At 43.5% G+C, this 20793-nt stretch overlaps 1 protein-coding gene across 1 annotated transcript in view; it reads left to right on the forward strand.

Moving 5' to 3' along the window:
• The window catches only part of LRRC16A (leucine rich repeat containing 16A), a 222900-nt gene extending 204112 nt beyond the window's left edge, over window positions 1–18788 (forward strand). Inside the window, exons 33-38 of the mRNA XM_009324940.1 lie at window positions 554–986; window positions 5763–5841; window positions 8679–8912; window positions 11655–11789; window positions 14430–14576; window positions 17740–18788. Of these exons, the coding sequence (XP_009323215.1) occupies window positions 554–986; window positions 5763–5841; window positions 8679–8912; window positions 11655–11789; window positions 14430–14576; window positions 17740–17876 (1165 nt within the window). The 3' untranslated portion in view covers window positions 17877–18788. The remainder of the gene's footprint in view (window positions 1–553; window positions 987–5762; window positions 5842–8678; window positions 8913–11654; window positions 11790–14429; window positions 14577–17739) is intronic.
• The last annotated feature ends 2005 nt before the right edge of the window (window positions 18789–20793 follow it).

Consider the following 20793-nt stretch of genomic DNA (forward strand, 5'->3'; position numbering starts at 1 on the left):
ATATTCTCCCTCCTCTCTCCCGGCTGCAGTTTGTTGTGCACAGTTTTTTTTTTCCCTTTCTAAACATGTTACCACAGAGGCGCTACCACTGTCGCTGATGGGCTCGGCCTTGGCTAGCGGCAGATCCATCTTGGAGCTGGCTGGCATTGGCTCTGTCGGACATAGGGGAAGCTTCTAGCAGCTTCTCACAGAAGCCACCCCTGTAACCCCCCGCCCCGCTACCAAAACCTTGCCACACAAACCCAATACATGTGTGCATAGACAGCTTGGGCAGAGCTGTCTGGTGTTGGAAACAGCTGGGTGCCCAGTGCAGATGAAACGGCTGCCTCTCTTCATTATGCCATGCACAAGGCCAGCACAGGAATCCTCAAGGCAGTATGATCAATGTTAATTGTCCAGTTTTTAATTTAGAGACACCAGCTAATGACTGGGCCTAGGGCAACATATGGATCATACAGAAGATTGGCTTTGCTCAGGAGAAGTCATTTGGTACTATTTAAGAGAGGGAGGAGGGGAGTGGAGAAGAGTTTAAAATGTCTATGTCTTTTATTAGGAGACCATCAACTAAAAGTTCAGACAGCAGTGAGCACAGTGAAGCAGGTGATGAGAAGAAGAAAAGGGACTCAAGGAAGAGTGGCTTCCTTAACTTAATCAAATCAAGAGGCTCCAAATCTGAACGTCCCCAGACTGTGTTGGTGGCAGAGGAGCCCTCCTCGCCCAAGGTTGCTGCAAAAAGTACAGCTGTGGACACAAGCAAGAAGGAGGTAAAACCTGCAGAGCAGAATGGTGGTACAGAGCGATCTGAGGAATTAAAGACACCAGACTCGCTGGAGGAGGTGCAGCCAGACGATGCGGCAAAAGCTGAGAGGGGTGACAGCAAAGGAAGCCCACAAGGAGGCCGGAGGTATGGCGTGCCGGTGATGGGCAGTGGACTTCTCGCGGAGATGAAAGCCAAGCAGGAGAAGAGAGCAGCCTCTGCTCAGAAGGTGAAGGCAATTTGATTTCTCTTGTGGTGTTGAAAAAATGAGCAAGAGCTAGGTGTCCTCAGGGGAGGTGGGTTGGGTCTACAAGGGTTGATGGCTGGGGCTTGATACATCAGTCCTGCTTTCCACCAGGGATTATGGTGTTCCTGCAAGAGGATTGCTCTCTGCTGTGGCAGTTGAACACGAACACCCTGGCCAAGGATTAGGCTGCACATGTGGAGCCGGAGATGCACCCTTAAGCTTGCACTTTCTCTCCTCTTGTGGAGGAGGTGACACCAGCGCTTGATGTCAGGCCATCACAAACAGAGAAGAGGACGCATAATTGTTTGCATGTATTACAGAGTAATTTTTGGGCGACTAGTAAGCACAGCTTGGATGTCTCCACTCTATATGATGTGTGGTTTGTTCACGTGTAACGGAAGCATGCTTTACAAAAGGTAAAGCTAGGACAGACTTCTTACTGTGTGCCCCCTGCACACCGGTACCTCAGGGGTTTGGCAGAGTTAACTACAGTGGTAGCTATCTGTACTCTTCTCTTTTGGAAGATGATGTAGAAAGATGGAGAGATGTACTGTATTTTAAATTATATATTCCATGCAGAGAAGTAAATCTGGCTTCCAGACACTGTTTACAACTATTCAGCTTACACTTTTCCTGTTGCACTTTTTTATTTTTATGTCCTTTTGTACAACACCTAATTATTTTTATGCCTTTGATTTCTGTATTACAAATACTAATACTCAAAGAAAATAAGCATACATTAAAAAAATTTATTCCCAATTATCTGTCCGGATTCCCTCTCTCTAATTTTCTCCTCTGTGAAGTGCTGATGCTGTTTCACTTTGCAAACGTGCAGAGTGGAATATCCTTGTGTTGCTCCAAAGCATTTTGTGACAACCTATTTTGCCTGATGCTCATTTCCCATTGAACTTCCCCATTATCATCCCCTGCTTCCTCCCAGCTGCAGTTGGCATGTTCTGAAATTACCAAAGGATCAGCCTTTTTTCACTCCTCTCTTCCTTTTCAACGTGCAGGGCACTCAGATGCTATCCATTCCCCACCATTATCCCCTGTAATTTGGAAGGTGTTAACTTTACGACAAAGCTCATCTGCAATCTTTGCTGTGTTTCCTTCCTTTAACACATTGCAGAATTGTCTTGCTGTGGCTGAGCAAGGCACCCAAAGTTCATTTTTACCTTTCTTCATAGTCTTATAGCGCTTGCCATGATGTCTGAATCATTCCTGCAGACAGTGGAGTCTTGTAATAAGCAGATTCAAATTAACACAGTAGTCTATGGCTCATTAAAGGGATCCTCAGCATAAAAATGATTTTTCTAAAGAAATGACCAATTCTCACCTTTCTCACTGGTGCTGAGTAGTGCCCATGAATAGTCTCACTGATTTCTAAAACAACAAGTTTTCAAGTAAAATGCCATATGATTTTAAATAAGAGTGTTATGCTCTGCCTGTAACTTATAAAATACCAAGCTACTCCAGATTACATAAATTCTTACAACTGCATAAATTGTGTATGCTTGGCGTTCTTCAAGTTCTTAACACTTGTCATCTAAAGTTAGTCACATCTGGAATGATGTGGCTGAGGTAGAATATTAGCACGTGTAATTTTTTCTTAAGTGGGGAGAGTAAAAGTCCTCTTTGATTGATGAGCTTTCGTAGCATTGATTGAAATCTTGAATTTCATCTATCAAAAAGAAAAGTTGTTGCCTTTTCCCAGTATTTTTTTTCCACCCTTTGCTTTTTTACTGATTGGAAGGGTTACCCCTCTTCTTTCAGGTTTAATTTTCAAGAAAATAATGTTACTGATCTTAATTTTTTTTGTTAGATTTTGTAAATATTTATGGAATGCAAAGGGGGGGGGGTGTTATGATTTTTATTTAAAGATTGACAAGAAAAACGAATTGAAATAGGAATCTGTACATAGTAGGGCACTGAGCTATCCATTCTTAACGTTGTCCAGACCACGCAAAATTGAACTGCTGTTCAAAAGAATTTTTCACATACTTCATCCTAGATTGCAGTATCGAATAATTTAGGTTTGCACTTTTATTCATGATATTCATGAAGGTGAAAATCATACAGTATCCTGGTGGTTGAGCTACAGAAGACAGCATCCCACTGCTGTACATTGTTTAGGATGGGTATGACATCAACTTCCCTAACATCTTCAAATTTATCAGAATTCCAGTATGATAGAAAATTGTATTTTCCTTTAAGGTACAGATGGCTGCTTATATTCTGAGCTATTTTACGTGAAAACAAAGCCAGAAGGAATTTACTGTTTTCATTCATACCCTACCACAGTCTTGTTAGATACAAGTGATGAGCAGGTGCACAGTAGATGGAAAGATGGTAAATGCTTTTTTGTTTTCTTTTTCTTAGAATACAACGTGTGAATTGGCATTAATGGTAGAGACACATATTTGCAATTAGTGTTGCCTCTTGGTGTATGTAAAAAAGATCTTTTAGCTCCATCTAGTGTTTACAGACTGATTTTTAAATACCTCAAGCAAGACCTATGACCAGACCAAGATCATCTGCAACCTGTTTATTCACTCTTGATGGCACACAACTCTGCAGTATTTCCCAACCTTGCATGAATTCCTATTAAAAGTAGAGCCTGGTCATTATTTATCTACGTGATAAATTCACCTGCATTTATCTGACATGATTGACAGCTTCTCAGAGTAGATATTTACAGCAAGTGTTTAGTGTTGTCTCGGGACCATAAGCAGTTTGTAATATGTGTACAGTAGGTAGCCAAATATGCTAACATCCTAATTGCATTTTTAAGTACTACACTAATAGATGCCAGCAGTGGCTTTTGTACTTGTCTCTGTACATGGTCATATTTCCCCAGTAGTCCCCTAACTAGGGAGGGAGGAAGGAGTTACAGTGAAATTAGTTTTCATATTGTCATACAGCTCTCAAGTCATTTATTGTAGCTGAGTGTTACGCATGTATCTTCAATATTTACAAAGGAAAATGAGTATTTCAGGGAAAGTTCACAGAATTCACATTCCATGAAGAAATTGTTGCTAAATTCTGTTCTCAAAAGTTGTTTTTTCCAAGGTGTGGAAGAAAAATCCAGTAAGTGGAGAGTGGTATTCCCTTCAAAAATATATAGCCAAGACAGTCTTACGAAGACTTTAGGAGGTGGAGAGGTGAGAATTTAGCCAAAATGTCAATGACAGTCAAGAAATGGGAATAAAAATTGAGTTTTCACCCAGTGGTACAAAGCATAATGTTCCTGCTGGCTTTGGAGGAGACTTTGTTTTGTCTGTATGGGCACCGTAGCTTACCATTCTGACCCTACAAGTCATGGCATTTCTAGAGTGCTTCTGACCAGAAGACTTCATTGTTTGGCTTACACGTGGTTTTTAACATACAGATGATTTTATGCTTAAAACCTGTAGAAATATAATCTCTTAGAGTGGATAGTTACATCTGTATCAGGGTAGTTTTACAGTACGGGAAGTTTAATGATGATTCTAATGGCATCCTCCTTAATGCAGTGTGCCATTTTAAGCACACACCTGTAGTTAGTGGAGAGGTTGGGAGGTAGCATTACCCGTAGCATTACCCTACCAGGTCTTATGCAGGAATGGCAGGCGCTCAGCATCTCCATCCTCTTCTTTGTTGTATTGAAGAGAGGCTTTGTTTTAGGAGCTGTGAGATTACATGAGCAAAATGGAGGTATCGGTAAATCTGTAAGGCCAACCACACTGTTTTCTGCATGGCTCCCAAAAATCTGCTTCTCTTGAAATGCCTGTGTTGAATTACCACTACAGGGGGAAGACATGTGGCTAGCGTAGATATTTAAAGATCATTCCTTTATGTTTATATTTAAAATACTGTATTCACTCTAAATGCGTCAGTTTTTCTATAATTAGTATGTGCTCCTGCTACTTGTAACCATTCTCTTCCTTCCTACATTTTCTGTTGTCCAATTTTTATCTACATGCTATACCTAGCACTCTTTCGGATTGTAACAAGCACATCAGCTACTTATCTGAACTTCTGGTGAATACACAGGTTTCAATCTCACCTAGGTTAGAGCTATGATGACAAAAGTCTTTGAACCTTTTCTTTTGAGGCCAGGTTGACAAGAAAGCCATTCTTGACAATAGAAGACTTGGTAAAATATCAGCACATAAACAAGAGGCCCCCTTTCTTTAGAGGGGCTGAGCGTCCAGCAGCCCTTGCGATGGGTACCTTTAAACACCTTTCAAGAAGTAAAGTCTATTTGATTTTAAAGAAATCCTGTAAATATGTGGGCACTGCTGCTTCTGTAGTTGTAAGTTTATCTAAAATAAAAAGTTATTCTTGTATGTGGAAGAGGATACGATCCATTCAGCAGTCTTACATTCAAAATCTAGATCTTCAGAAAAAGACTTTTTATTTTAAACCTAAACAAGGAATTTTTAAATAGGGAGCTGTCTTCGGAGGAAAGACTGTTTCCAACTAGCACCTTTAGTTCCAACTCCTGTACATTAGCAGACCTGTCACTTAGGAGGCAGGGTGTCATTGCAGCTTTGCTAGATGTGTGGCAATATTAGTTATCAAATCAGTGTTGTTTTCTTCCTACTTAGATTTCCGAGACCTGAAAGAGAAACAAGGAGAGAAAATTTACCATTTATTACTATCGCTGCTTTCTCTGCCTTAATGGCTTCCAAAGTAGAGCTTTTTTCCTAACAGAACCACTGAGTTGTATTAGTTACAGATATATTAATAATATGAGAGCTTTTCTCACTCTTTCAGAAACTTGGGAATGACACAACTCCCAGAGAGTCTTTTGACACGGCGATGAGCTCAGAACGACTGGATGGAAGTGGTACAGGTACATTTTGGTTTTCCTGGTATAAACTTTTTCTAGAAAACACAAAATGCCCAACCTCAAAGTCTCACTTCCCTCTCCACATTGTGTGCCTACAGTTGCTTAAGCTAAATATGAACTTACGCTAAGTGGAAAGGATTAGAAACAAAGCTCACTTTTGAGCTCACTGTGTTTGACAGCATTTTTCATGAAGTCAGCTCTAAGGCTGAGTTGACGGCTCAGCTTTTACTCTTGTGCTCCACGTCACACAGGAGGGAAAGTACTCTGTGCATGTGCCTGGGGCGCCTTCCAAAGGGTGCTGACTTGTAATGGGATCAGCAAAGCTGAAGCTGAACCCAGAAGCCAGCAAAAATGTCTGTGCATGAAGAAGTGAAACTCCTGAATACACCTGATGACCTAAACATGACCGATTTGCAAGTTTATAGCAGTCAGTGCAGGTACCAGCTTGAGTAGTGCTGGCTTTCAGCTGTTTGAATAGACATCTCATAGGCAACGGCAGCTGCCTCTTCCCAGGGTTTACCCAGCTTGACTGAAGCCAGGGCTGTCTGCAAAGCTGCGGAGGCCCCTGGACACTGCACACATGCACAAAACGACTCTCCGTCGTGTACAAAGTGGAGTCCAGCCTTGCAGTGCTTACAGCACGAATTCCCTCTGCACTTAGTCCTGCTGTGCCCTTGTCAAGCTGTAGTCCTGGGCCCTGACGTGGCAGTGCCTACAATGCAGCCATCTCAGGACAAGATGAAATTCTGGTCTCTGCATACTTGTGGAACTGGCCAGTGAAGTGTTCAAAAGGGATTCAGCTCTGGTGGTTTGTGCATACCACATTCACTCACTCAAGGAGTAGGCTGAACTAGGAAATCCAGGTCTGATTTCTCAATAGCAGTGGTAGGTATCCTGCAAGCACGGCACATAGGGTTGCCAAAACATACAGAAGCAAGGCTGAAAACATAGGCTGAAATCAAAATCTAAATGTGGCCATCTTGGTTGAGCACTTCAGAAATCGATTTTGAAGTTTTATACCTTTCTAAAGCTAGTTTTAAAAGACAGCATATTCAGAGCATCCTGAACTCTATAAATCAGTGCTTTTACAGCCTGCTTATCCTTTGAGGAGGACCTTGTGTACTATGTGTGTCTCCTGATATCATCAAACTGAAGTCAGAGGAGCAAGAATAGTCTGTGCTTGGGGCATTAGAGTAGCTGGGGGTGTCTGACCCCAATTTTTCTCTGGTCCTTGTCTCTGTATATGACACATTTCACCCCCACCTCACTGCGCTGTGCATGCCCCTTCCTTTTGGCCTCCAGCTGTCAGTTCTTTCATTACTACTCGTGCTTGAGAGCTCCCCAAGGCTGCTCTTCGCTGTTGCAACTACAGTTCATCTTTGTTTTGGGTTAATATATTTTAACTTACTGGGTTCTAATAATATTAGCAGGCCTGAGGTTAGGAAGGCAAGAGAGTTAGTGGAAAATTCCTGGATGTTGCTACAGGAAAACTATAGATAATGATGCAGAAGGAGAATAAGGGGGTTTTTTTTATTCCTTGCTTCATGTCTGGATGTTGCCTGCTTTTTTGTATGCACACACGCACAGGTGGAGAAGGTGTCCTGCTGTTTTGCTTGCAGCATGAAAGTCTATTGCATGCATGCAGACACAAACTCTCCCTGTCACGCACTCGCACAAATATATATGCACCACACAACTCTCTATGGTTTGCCAGAGTTTAACTCCAGCTGGGCTGAAAAACAGCTGCATAAGCTGGAAAAAGGTATTGGAGATGGGCTTGCGACAAACGATATCAACACTCCCCTCCCTCCTGCTGCCGTTAAAATGTCTGTGCTCAGCACTTTTGTAACAAGTAGGATTTCTGAATGGGAATAGCAGGTAGGTAGGTCAAGTCAGCATCTGTGAGCACATAGTTGGCTTTGCCAAGTACCAAGGCTACCAGTCTGCATTTCAGTTAGTCTGTAATTCTCTTCTGAGAATAAAGATGTGACAATTGGTGAAAGTCCCAAGCTAACATACAAGTTCCAAGAGTATCATTATACCTGCTATGTACAAGCCTTCAACCTTCTGAAAGCTGCAGAGTAGGAAAGTAGGGCAGGCATTTTGCTTGTTTGCAACCTAGAGTCCAGCAGGCTTTCTACCAACTTGCACAGCTAGATAGGACTGATTTATTGCTTGGAAGTCAGTGTAGCTTAATCTTGTAAATACCTTGGTCTTTGTTTGGGATAAATATGTTGATCAATTTGCTAATGTGTGGAAACTGTAATCCATATACAGTGTTATTAGATAAATCAAAATATTATATAAAGAATACTTTGATCTCGGCTAAGTTTCAAAATCTCCTCTAGAGCTTACTAAAAGCAACAAATAATAAGATGTAGCCTGCTGATCACACATTGGGGATTTATTTTCTGGGCCAGGATTTCTTTGTTGATCTTGGATAGCCAACCTTTTGTCTGTAGAGGCACAAAACAGCCAAAGGCTGCCTTTTCCACTGATCCATCGCTGCTTTCTCAGCAGGTAGGCTGTACCATCTGCTCCCAGAAGTATGAAGGAAGAATAAGGTCCAGCCAGCCATCACCCCAAATGTTTTAAAAAGGGGGAGATGCCATCACCTCTGAGGCAATTGAATTATGAAGCTTAGCACGTGTAAGAACTAGTGGGTTTAGATGCTTTTCTCGCAGTGATTTTGAATGAAATGTTAGGGGTCCTCTTACACACTCACACAGCAATGCAGCAGTGATATGTGAGCTAGTGATGGTATTTTCCACACAAGCATATCTGTGCACAGAGCCTTCTGTGTTGCAGGAGACTTTATTTTATGTATCTATTTATTTTAGTGCCTAAACTCCAGCAGACCCTTCCAGAGAGTCGGTTTGCCTCGAATAAAGGTGACTCCATCTCGGCATCATCAGAAAAAAATTCAAAAGCTGAACCAAAGGCAGAAGCTGGTGCAAAGGCAAGAAGTTCTTCCAATACACCGACCAGCCCAAAACCCCCACTGCAGTCAACAAAGCCCAGCCTGGCAGGACGACCCACAGTGCCACAGAAACCACGCTCTGCCTCTCGTACTGGTGAGGAGCTCTCTGGGCGTTCCTTATCCCCAGCTGGGTACTTCTGAGTGGTGGTTGTGTGGGCTATGGGGGAGACACCCATGGCCACGTCCTGAACAGAAGTTAAATGTAGAGGGACAGGTTCTTCAGTCAGTTGCTCTTGATTTGCATCCTTCTTTTCCACTTCCCTCTGCCCTAATTCAAATAAAAAAATGGTTTAATCTGTGATCCGCAATAGTGAAGCCTGAGGAGAAGCAATAGCAGCAGCGGCAGAGCTGCTTTGAGTTAGCCTGCTTTCACGGAAGAGGTGAGCATAGAAAGCTACTTCAGCATCAAAGCCCTGTTGTAGTAGCACTGACAAAAATAACTGTATTTTCTCTAAACACCTGGCTCTAAATGCTAAAGTCCTTGGGGTTTTCTGGCAGGCTGCTCTTAGCCCCTCAAGTAAATGCCTGTTATTCTTGGTAACTTGCACAAACCACACGACTCTGTCTCACACTCTTTTTCCTCATTTTGCCTTTGTTTCTTTCCTTACTGCTTTTGACTGGAAATAATTGTAACTGTGCTTTTATAACCCTGCAAGACTGCCAATAGAATGACTATTAACTTCTGCTCTGTCCTAACCTCCTGCCCAGATATTATCTCAAGGTTTCCAATAGTGGGAAGTATTTCAGCGGATCTCCCATACATTTGTCTGTCCGCTATTTAATAGGCCAGTGTCACAGCCCCGTCTTCCCAAAGTACGGCCACTGCAGTTGAGGAGGATTCAATGCTAGTTACTGACTCCCCCAGTAGCTATGGCAAATACAGCTTATTAATTGCTAATGACTGAAAAACGTGAGCATAGCCATCTGTGAGAGCTTGCAGACCTCTAGGCTTTTCCCATACTCACTGTTGACCTTAGAAAGATGTCAATTCTGGTGAGGACGAGGGGGCAGAGGGATATTACAGCCTCCTCCCTGCCCTTGGTGTGTAACCTGAGCATTACTTAGTCTCTGCACTCCAGTTGGTAGAATGTTGTTCAAATACAGAATCACCTTCAGGTTTTAGATGGTTTTAAGTTTATTTTATTGACCATTTTAGAAATGGTCATAAAAGTGAGACGTGTCGGGTAAGATGCTTACAAAGATGGATACAATAGGAAAGCATGGCTTATTTGGTGATGCTTAATCCGTAAAATAGGCAGAGTGTTATCTCAAAATCTTAGGTATCAGAAAGACCTGAGCTATTTGTTTCTGCCAGCTCCTATTTCCTGCAGAGAGAGCATACTGTGGGTTTAACACAGAGAGTAATTAATATTTACTTGTAATAGGCCAGCTCCTCGGGTGGCAGTAAAAGCAGCACCATCTCTGTTGCAGTCTAACTTCTATCCTAGTACTTGTAGCAACCTGCTGGCTAAGCACGCCCAGGCAACGTGATGAAGAAGCCAAGCAATAATCCTATTTACGCTCTTGCTCCTGTTGTTGTTTCCAGTGGTGTGGCCAAACTAATGGTAGCAAATTTTTGCCGAGTAATCTGAGGGCAAAGGAACACAGCTTCGATGTCCACAAATTATCAAAGACTGAAAGTGGTTCCTCAATAAAGCACATAACAGCTTTAGTTCAGAAATATATAGCTGTGCTTGCCAAGCACTGTGCTCATCCATGTGTTGATGCCGAGCTTCCCAAAGCAACTGGCTTCACAGGCACATCAAAAGCGTGGAGAAGGTCCAAGAATTGGTGTACCTGTTCAGATCAAGTTGCATTTGGAAGGTCATCACTTTTCTGTGCTGGAAGTAAAAAGATTGACTCCTTTGTGGTGGCTTCTCAACAGAGATAAATTCCTATTAATTTCCAGTATGCAACTGAATTAACTCATTGTACAAATATGCAATACAGGTGATACTGTGAGTTCCTTTTTTCTTCTGTCAATACTAATGTATCTTCCTAGTTCCTCAGTTGCATACATATGCCACTATTTACTCCTTGGGAAGCAAACATGCAAGCAGTTTAAGTAATCCATTGTAGCTGTACTTCCCTACTGTCCAAACGAAGGCTGTCTAGTGGAAGACTGAAAAGGACTGTTCCTGTAAGGGCTGTAAAGATGGTAGTCAACATGCCATACATAACACATATCCAGCCTTTTAGAGAAATAAGATATCCAGATGGTTTAAACTATGAATCTGAATTTAAGTTCCAGATTTCCTCACAGTCTAAAAGATGAAGTATTCCTTCTATTTAGAAAATCTTTGCAGATGCTATCATGTTATGTACTGGCAATTTATTCCTGGAGGTACAGAGTTCTGTAGGCTATTTATGAAATTTGTTTCCCTGGTTCACTTTTATGTCTTATAACTGTGAAACAGGACATCTAAATTGATCGTTTCATTATGTTTCAGGACAATAAAAATATAAATAGAACAAATATTTTCAAAAATCCATCCAAAATAATTTTCAGCTGTTCTTTACAAATTGCATCCTTATGTCTTGCAGGAAATTCAGCTGGTCCCATCAGATTTCTGTTTGTGCTACAATAGCAGTACACGTTAAAAATGCTGAAATTCAGATCTTTGCTTTGGCTATTAAAATTCTTTCACCTGGACTGAGGGCCATCATGCGTTCTCTTAACATAATGTAAATTCCTGAATCCTCCTTCTTCTGACACAGATTCTAGCTGTTTCTTGTTTGTGTATTGTGTTGAGGTTTGGCCCATCATAACAGCACCATTTCTGTGAGCTACAGCGCAAATATAACTTCTCACCCTTCTGTTCATGGTACTCCACAGAGGATGCTCCGGAGTCTCCCTCCGGCCCCAGCTCCCCAAAAGTTGCCCTCCTTCCACCTGTGCTGAAGAAAGTTCCTTCTGATAAAGAAAAGGATGGTCAGAGCAGCCCCTCAGTCAGATCGTTTTCTCAAGAAGGTAGGAGTGTTGGTATAACTGTTGTTCCAGCGTGCTTGTCTTCTACTAGAATTCAATGTGTCATTGTCCCCTGATTTGTTTTCACTTGGAAGGGAAAAGGGTTACTCATTTGGAGGAAAAAAGAGCAAGGAAAGTGTATCTGGTCACCTATTCCTCATCATCTCCACCCCTGGGTTGGTGCTTTATATTTTCTTCCTTTGATCAAACCAAGTGAAAGATGAATCCCTTGGTATTAGTGATGTAGCTGAACAATTAAGGGACTCTTGTGTTGTGTATATTATGGTTTAGTTTGTCTGAATCGAGATGCTGATTGGTATTGGTCACACACAATAATGTGAAATGCAGCTTTGTGGTTCAGCACACTTCCAGGGGAGCAGCCACAACTTTGTTCCTTGCAGCCAGCCTGTTGCTCTGTTTGTACTCCTCCTTTCCGTGGAGTCGCTGCCTGTGACTGAGTTCGCCTCCTCCTCGGGCAATGAGTTTCTGTGTGCCAGGGCAGGGCTTGGTACCTTTTATGCACAACAGTAGGCTGCTGCCTTGTCTTTGCTGCTTTTCATGTGTGCGCTGGACTTCTACTTTTGCTGATGCATTTCCTTGCCCACAGTTGGCTCTTAGAAGAGCTAAGGCTTCCTCTGATAGCATAGGACACGTGGAGGAGTAGTCACAGAAATGTTGCTGAGCGTGGTGTTAGCTGGCACAAATGACAACGTTTGAAATCTGGGGGTGAGACCTCTTCCTTCCTGTGACGCTCCTCAAGAAAGACATCCAAGGTGATTCCCATCACTTAAGCTGTGAGATAAAGGGGTGCCCTTTCACGCTCTGCCAGCAGTTTTTCATAGTGTAGGATGGGGGCAAACGAGTCAAGGCAGATACGTAACACTGGGTTGTGAAGACTGAGCAGTTGTGCTGCCCACAGAGCCCACCCACAGTTACCCTCTAGATGAGAGGAGGAGCAAAGCCATCCCCAAAGCAGGATGGTCCAGAAGTATATTTTGAGAAGCTTCTCCCTTTCTCTCCTAAAACTACCGTTTCCTTTATGAAACAACTTACCTCCCAGCCTGGGTGTTGCTCTGCTTGGAAAGTTGTTGCTGCGGTGGCTACCATTTGGTGACCGCATGTCAGCACATGTAGGGTTTTTGTCTACAGGTTTTGACTCTCGCTTCAGCTACCTTTATGATACCGTTGGGCTGCTCTTGTGCCATAAAGGTAGCCCAGCAGAACCACCACAATCTCACTGAATTATGTAGAGCTAGCAGGACACGACACACCCAAGGACCTCTCCTGTGTCTGGAAAGGGCTGAGGGTTGAGACGGTCCATGTTGCTAAAAGCAGCCACAGTCTGTGGTTCAGGGTCTGGAAAAGACAGCAGGGTGTCTGAAGTGCCTCTCGGTGGCTGTGGCGTTATGAGGGCTGCAAGGCAGAATAGAGCCTGTTTATTCTCCTGCCTTTAGTCCCATCAGAGCCTGTGCTGAGACAGGTGAACTGGGCTACAGCTTAGGGATCAGACTCACTACACTGGTGCCAGCCATCATCTTGAGAATGGTTGCAGTCAAAGGCTCTTGCCGCGACGGACTCTCTGAGCTGCTGTCTGCTAACTGCATATGCTAGGGTCCTTGTTTTCTCACCAGCTTTTCACCAGACTGCGAGAGGGAACTTGCTACTACCTAACTAGAGAAACACAATGTAATAGGATTTGTCGCAGCTACATTTCAACTTGAGGTTAACCTCACCGTTTCTGTGCTATATGCCTTCTACATCTCCCTGTCATGAGAGGGGACATATTGGAGAAGCAGGGAATACGGGATCGTAACTACAATTCTTTTGTGTTACAGCAATCTCTAACACAGCAGAGATTTGACAAGGTTTTGCAACTTGTGCATGTCACATGAGGAGAGGGACAATCACTTTATTTTTAAAACATGTTTTCTGTTTGCAAATCCTTACGCAAAAGGGGTCAGACGCTGTGCTTTCCCCACTCCTTGCTACCTTAGACCTCCACAGACAACTTGGCCAAACACAGGGTTTTCTAGTTGCCGCTACATTGCATTGTACGAATTTTATCAATAATAGTTTAGAATGGCTAAAATTGGGTTTCCAGGTCCTTATGGAGCTGCTATGCTTTGCATAAAATTGTTTGGGAAGGACTACATTCTGTTTCTTTTATTTTTTATTCTTTTTCAGGTTTTCCATTTTATTTATTACTGTTCTACTTCTTCATTCAGTCATTCCTCTGTCCTTGCTTTCTGCCGCCTTTCAGGCTAGCATGCTCAATTTATGTCTGCAACTGGTAAATCACTGCAAATCTGCCTAAGTTAGTAAACGAAATTGTATCTCCTGCGAAAGAAAGCTGCAAATTAGAGGATACTTGATTATAGAATTGCTTTATGTTAATGAGTTTAACTGTACTATGTTGGACAATCTCAAAATACACCTCTTTACACGGCGTACCTGTAAGATCGGGCTGCAGTTACCAACATACGCAAATATCTGGACTAAATTTAAGCAAGCATCTGGCATATTGACTACTACTCTTTGAACAATTGATTGAACGGGATGGATAAGTGAAATTATTTATTTACTTTCTATATGTGGGCCTACGGAACAGCTTAGAGGGAATAAATGAATCCTTTTCCCTGCTAGAGCAAACAGGAGATTGTCAAAAGAGAGATACAGCTCATGACTGTGCCAAGCCATCCGGCAGCGTGAAAACCACTTCGGGGCAGTATTCTACCAGTGCAGAAGAGGAAGCTAATGTGCTTGGGCAGAGGAAGGCACAGCCAACTTCTGGTTAGAAGTTTTCATTTTTCATCGAGACGGTGCTTCATAACTGGCACTAACAATCGCTAAGGAACTGTAATAGCAAAGAAGCCACAAAAGGGTGTGGGTTTGTCACTGGATTATGAGAAAGGTAAAAATCTCATGGCATGCTAATTATCTTTCTGCCCCCATGGGAACTATATGGCGTGAAAAAATTTCCAGACGAGAAATGTGGGTGCATTTTTCCTTCATGGCAACACCAGTGACCAGTACCATATAGCACCTGCAGCCCCTCTGCAGAAGAGGGCTCATTACAAACCGTGATTGCTCATTGCAGTGACGCCAGCACGCTGCCGTGTAAGTACGCTGCAGGTAGACTGTCCACTGCTTTGTGTACTTACATACCTTTCCTTTTCCAGATGCGTGTACTGAAGTATTTCAAAATACACTTCAGCCTGCATATTGTTAGTGCCAGTTTCAGTACATCGCTCACAAAACTATTTGAGAACTGGATAAATCAGCGTATTTTGACATAGTACTTTGCTTTTCAGCTGCATAAACAAACAAAAAACCACCAAAAGAACCCAAACCCAGCACGGTGCTGCATGCTTAAGCCGCACTTCCTGAAGAGCAGTTTTGACTTATAGCCTACTGAATGAGTTTGCTAGAAAAATGTTTGGTTGATCAATGTGTTTTTAAAATATAAAAGCTCCTGTTCTCAAATGGTACATGTTTACATGCTTCTCTTTACCTCTTACCTGGTTTGTTTAAACAATGAATCAAAATTACTTTTTTTCTGAAGTATTTTATTGAGGTATTTGAACATCTTATGCAATTACATTTACCCACAGTTTTTCTATTTGTAAGACATCATGTATCCCTTATGTAACATCCTTAGCCCAAACTGATTTCCTTTTCATATTGTAGATCAAACTTAGCCCACCCAAACATGGAGCCTCTCCTCCCCGTCATAATCAAATTATTGTATTTTAGTTTGTTCTAAGATATCTCTCTGATAAAGTAAGTTTCAAAAACTGAGATGCTGCCGCAGATCTACGCAGGTCACCTGTGTATGGTTTCATCGGGGCAAGGGTAAGCTCTTGTGGCAGAAGCCTGCTTGCAGTATGTGGACTTAAATGCCTGATACATTTCTCAGGTATTTTGGGGGCAAACCACCTATCTCAATTTATCAGGCCATTAAAATGGCTGCTGCAGGATGTGTTCTGGGTTTTGTTTGAAGAGTGAATGGAGGCTCAAACAAAGGCCATGTAATTAGTAGGAGCTGTAAGTATCAAGAACGACTCAAAAATTTCCAGGCACCTATTTCTTTGAAAAGCAGTGGTGTTTGCAAAGGTAGAAATGCCTAAATTTTTTTTTTACAGAATTTAGGTATCTTAATCCTCTCCGATTCCATTAAATAGCTTTATAAACCTTTCTCAAAATCCTTTCCTCTTCTTTCACAACCTGCAAAGCCGGGATAAGAATGCAGCGAGCGTGTAGCTGCTGGCTCTCATTTCCTCCCATATTTTGGCTAGCACAAATAAGGAAACAGGTATTTTGGACTCAGGAGAACTATTTGAGTAGCAAATGTGTCGTGTGTGTGGAGGTGGGTCTCCGCAAGACATGTGCTGGATGTGTCCGTTCTGCTTTCGTCACGGCAGAGATCCAGAACTGGACAATGCCTGTGCGAAACAAAAACGGGCCAGAGCTTTCTGTCCCCTGTTTCACAGCCTGTTGGCATGCACCAGCGCTGCCTGGGGAGCCGTGCTCTATCCCCAGGGATACAGGGAGCATCCCTGCTGAGGCTGCCCCAGCAGCTTGGCAGCATTGGCTCCCTCGGGATTCCTCTCTTCATTTTCCACGTTCCTGGCAGACCCTAACACAGCCTGGCACAATTTGAAACGGCCACGGAGATGCGGCAGCGACAAGCCTGCTGCTTGTCTGCCCCTGCTGTGGCTGGAGCTGCACGCTGGTGACAGGGCAGGCTGCCCCTTGTGCCAGTGAGGCTATAGGTGAGCGGTACACAGGGAAGGAGAGGTGGTGCTTCATGGCCACCATGGCTGCTGGTGCCTTGTTAAGAGCAGCATGCACAAATGTGAACAGGCACAAGGATGAGTGCGAACCAAAGCCGGACATCCTTATCTGAAATGGTGGAGCAAAGAAGATTCGTAACTGTAACATATAATTTTGTGGGGGTGAAATGAGATGACTTGCAACAAAGTCACATTTAAGGGCTACTGTGTGTTTAAAGGTTCATTTTAATTGGAAGTATGAGATTTTTAAAGCTATCAATCTTTGCGTAACATCACCCCCACTGATGTGTATAATAACTCTCTTGTTACCATAGCAATTGTAGACCACTGATTAGACCAGAAATCTTAACAAGGTTTTACAACCTTCTTTCCAATTTATTTCAGAGCTTATAGGTTTGGGGAAAACCCCGGCCTTACCGAGATTTTAGAGTGCTGGGCAAACAAAATGGGTACTGTTTGCATTTAGGTCATGGGAAGTGGGTATGTCCTCGGGCTTTCTCCACGCCAAGGTGCAGAGCCCACGGTCTCAGCTGGAAGAGATGCAGGTTGGGCTCAGAGACGTGGGTGTCCCCCCCATCAGGGAACAGGGAGGGCATCGGGACCTGGCAGTGCTGGTGGGGCAGGGAGCAGCAGTTCAGGTAACTTGGATGCCAAGGTGAGTATCTGTCCTGATTAAAGCTGCTGAGTCAAAAGGGGGAGTATAAATGCGTCCTGCTAGGGAGACAGGCCTGCCTGGGACGTGCGCCACTGGTCTGAGGGGTGCCCAGCGAGGCTTTCCACCTGAGCGGTCAGGAGTGCATCGTCTGAGATCCAGCCCAGTTGAAAAAAAGAATGCTGTTCTGGTTTTGAAGTGGTGTGATGAGGAGAAAGTCTCTAGGCTGTTTCTAACTGTAATGTTTATCCATGTCACGGTGAAGTACTGAGTTTCGTATTTCAAGTTTGCCTACTTGCCAGCAAACAGTGGAATAAAGTTCGCCTAAACTCTCTCTCTTCTCTCTCACCTTTTTCCGGGTTGACGAACTAAGGGGCCTGTGACACTCCCACTAGTGCAAATGAATTCAGTGGGAGCAGGTCCTGTGTGCATGAATGACTTTTTTTAAATTAATTTTCTTCCTCTCTCTTCTACAATCATTAGTAAGACCTGTTTCTGTTTTATACAGCTGCGAAAAGAAGCCCTGGGCAGCAGTCTCACGAGTTCCAGGAACTGAAGCAGAGGTCCTTAAGTAAAGACGGCCATCAGGGAAGCAAGTCCAGTGACTCTGGCGAAGAAGCAGATAAAGATTTTATTTTTGTTTAGCAATCAATACAAGTGCTTCGTAGCGCAAGAGCTTTTTATAACAATCAGGGTACAGCAATCAACAGCCCTTCTAGCCAGCTGCTTTTTCACCACAGGTACATTTCCATGCAGAAAACCTGATCTTCCAATCGTGATTTACAGTGCACTCACTTGCCATTGATTCGGTCCTTAATTTCTGTTCTGTACAAATTCCTTTCCATGCCTTTGCTAAAGCCAGTGATTCTTTCATGTATTCTACTTGAATTTCTCTGAAGCAGCTACAAAGAGTGCCCTGCATTAGGGCATTTAGAAAGCAAAGCAAATTAACTGGACACTGTCTTACACTAATACACTGTACAGCAGGTAACGTGTTGTACTGCTGAATGTAAATGTGTCAAATCTGCACGTGACTTACCTATAAATATATTCTTGCGGTATGCAATTGCACATTGTAATTATATTAAAAGAGCACACTAATAAAATAATTTGTATAGATTATATATATTAAATGCTTGGGTATGGTTTTTACATTCTCCCATCGGGAGCTTCTTTCTTCCTGTTCTCGTACTGTACATAAAGCTCCAACGCTTACATTTGTGTACTGTCAAAAAGCACAACAGAGGAGAATTTGGATGACGTTATAATCATGGTATGCTCCAACATTCATATATTAATGTATATAGTTGATTGGAATGAGGGCAATCGAAATTTTATTAATATTGCTGTTTTCTAGAGGCCTTCCTCAGTTCTGTCTGCATATTAGCTTCCTTTCAATGTGTAATTCTACGAGAAAAATAGTTCGACATCTGTAAAAACATTTCAGCTTTTGAGGGAGGGGGTGCAAATTTCACAGCTACCCACTTACATTACAGGTTGAAGGGATTTTATTCATATGTATATTTGTAACAATAAAAAATGATTTTACAACTGAAATACTAGTCTTTGTTTTTACGGCACTATTTGTGGTCTGACGGTCTCTGCCCTTTGAATGACGGCATTGTGTCAGCTAGACAAAGCGTGCAGTTAAGACAAAACCCGTGTAATCTTTTTCCGCTTCTAGTAAAATGTCTGTTCCTGCTAAAAAACATCATCTTCGTAAAACTGCTGAAAGAAGATCTCTTTGCTAACCTCCTCCCGTGGGGTCTTCAGCAAAGCGGCCTTCACATGAGCCAGGAACACCTGCCACCTGAATTCTCTGTTTTGGTTCCATAGGGCAGAACAAAATTGGCTTGGTAACTCGCTCCCAAGAGCAATTTCCCTGGCCCTGCTGTGGCTTCTTGCCTGGGTAGATATGCTCGGATACCCGTCTGTCCAACGACCTTCTGTCTGATCCCTGTGCACGTGCCTCCTATTGCAGCATAACAGGCTGCTAAGCCAAAACAGTAGCCTTTTATACCAGAACGTCTTAGAAGCACTTCGTAGAGGTTTACATCTCAAAAGTAGGCTACAAGGCTGTGGGAAAGAGGTCCTGAAGGCTGGGGGTTCATGCCCGGCGCTTGCACCGTCTTGAAATTCTGTACTCGTCTGAAATCATTAAGAGACAGCTCTTCACTTTCGCATCCATACATTCTTGATTTATTGGGCATCAGTGAGAACAAAAGACAAATGGCAAAGGAAAACTTGAGGTGCTTGTATTAGAAAGGAAAAATAATCCAGTCATAAATAAACTGCAGTTTTTATTCCCATAGGACATGGAAAAGACAACTGCCTGAGTAGTGTAAGTGTCCAAGAAGGGGTGCCTGATTTGTTGGTTTTGTGAATTCAAGAAAATTAACAGCAAGGTTTGTGGTATTAATTTAAAAAGAAAATAGACTCTAACTTCCAAGTGCTGAGAATTTCTCTCACTTGCGCTTGATGTCCTTCTCACCAGTCAGCTGAGATTGTACGGGTCCCGCTGTGAGAAACCACGGCGATAGCGTGCGCCCATCACCCTGGTATCAGTAAACCAAAGACAGGGATGTCTGAAATGCTGTAGAGGAAGCATGTGTTTGCGCTGATAAACACAAGAAGAAGAAAAGCTATAGTGCTGTAATAGTTGTCTGCTGGAGTATAAAGATTTCAGTAGACAGCAGTGTGTTTCCGTATGAGTTACGGAAAGCCTTTCCAGTCTTTATTCCAGCCATCAGCGTGTTGTGGGCAGGCTGAGTGGTGGCGGAACAGCCTTAGGGGAGTGCTAGTGTGAGCTCGTGGAGACCTGGGGTTTGGTTTTGTGTGCGTCTGTGGTTTTGGGTGTGGGAAGGAGTGATAATTTTCATTTCTTTACTATCTTTTCTGCCTGGCGAGCCCAGCACTGTCAGCCCGATTGCAAAGAATTCACGTTGCGTCCAGAGCACCCCCGTTGTACCTCTTCCACATTTAAGAAATAGTGACTTTTATTTTCAGTGGCTTGAGCCCATAGAGGCCTCGGGTAAGTGCCAGTGTGTTTCGGGGAAGTAACAACCACTGTACCCTGGTGCAAAGCCAAGCTGGTTGGGAGGTTTGGGGGGTCAGGGGAGGCGCTGCCTTTCCACAAGCTGCGGGCCCTCCGAAGCAGGCGCACGGCTGGGGGAATCCTCCTCGTTTCTCTTCTTGCCTCCCTCCTGCCTGAGCCGCCTCGCGGATGCTCTGCGGTCGGTCCCCTGTGCTCCCTGCCTGTCCTGGACCGTGCGCTGCCCTGGAAGGGCAAGGGGCAGAGCCCGGAAGCCACGTTCAGCTGCTTTGGTGGGATGCCAATGGCAGAGATCCCTGGAGTTCCTGGGTAGGCTGAACAGAGAGATCAGCTAGTGGTACCACTGGAAAAAAGTGCTGTTACTTGTTCTCCCAGGGCATCCGTAGCCGATGCTCTGCATTCCTCCCTGTCCCACACTGGGTGCTGCCTGAGCACCTCCCACGCCAACTTCTGCCCCTGCTGCCGGCAGCACGGCTGGAAGAGGGGGGGGGTTCTCCCGGGGGCGGCCCC

This window comes from Pygoscelis adeliae, unplaced genomic scaffold, assembly GCF_000699105.1.
Source record: "Pygoscelis adeliae isolate BGI_AS28 unplaced genomic scaffold, ASM69910v1 Scaffold135, whole genome shotgun sequence".
NCBI classification, from domain to species: domain Eukaryota; kingdom Metazoa; phylum Chordata; class Aves; order Sphenisciformes; family Spheniscidae; genus Pygoscelis; species Pygoscelis adeliae.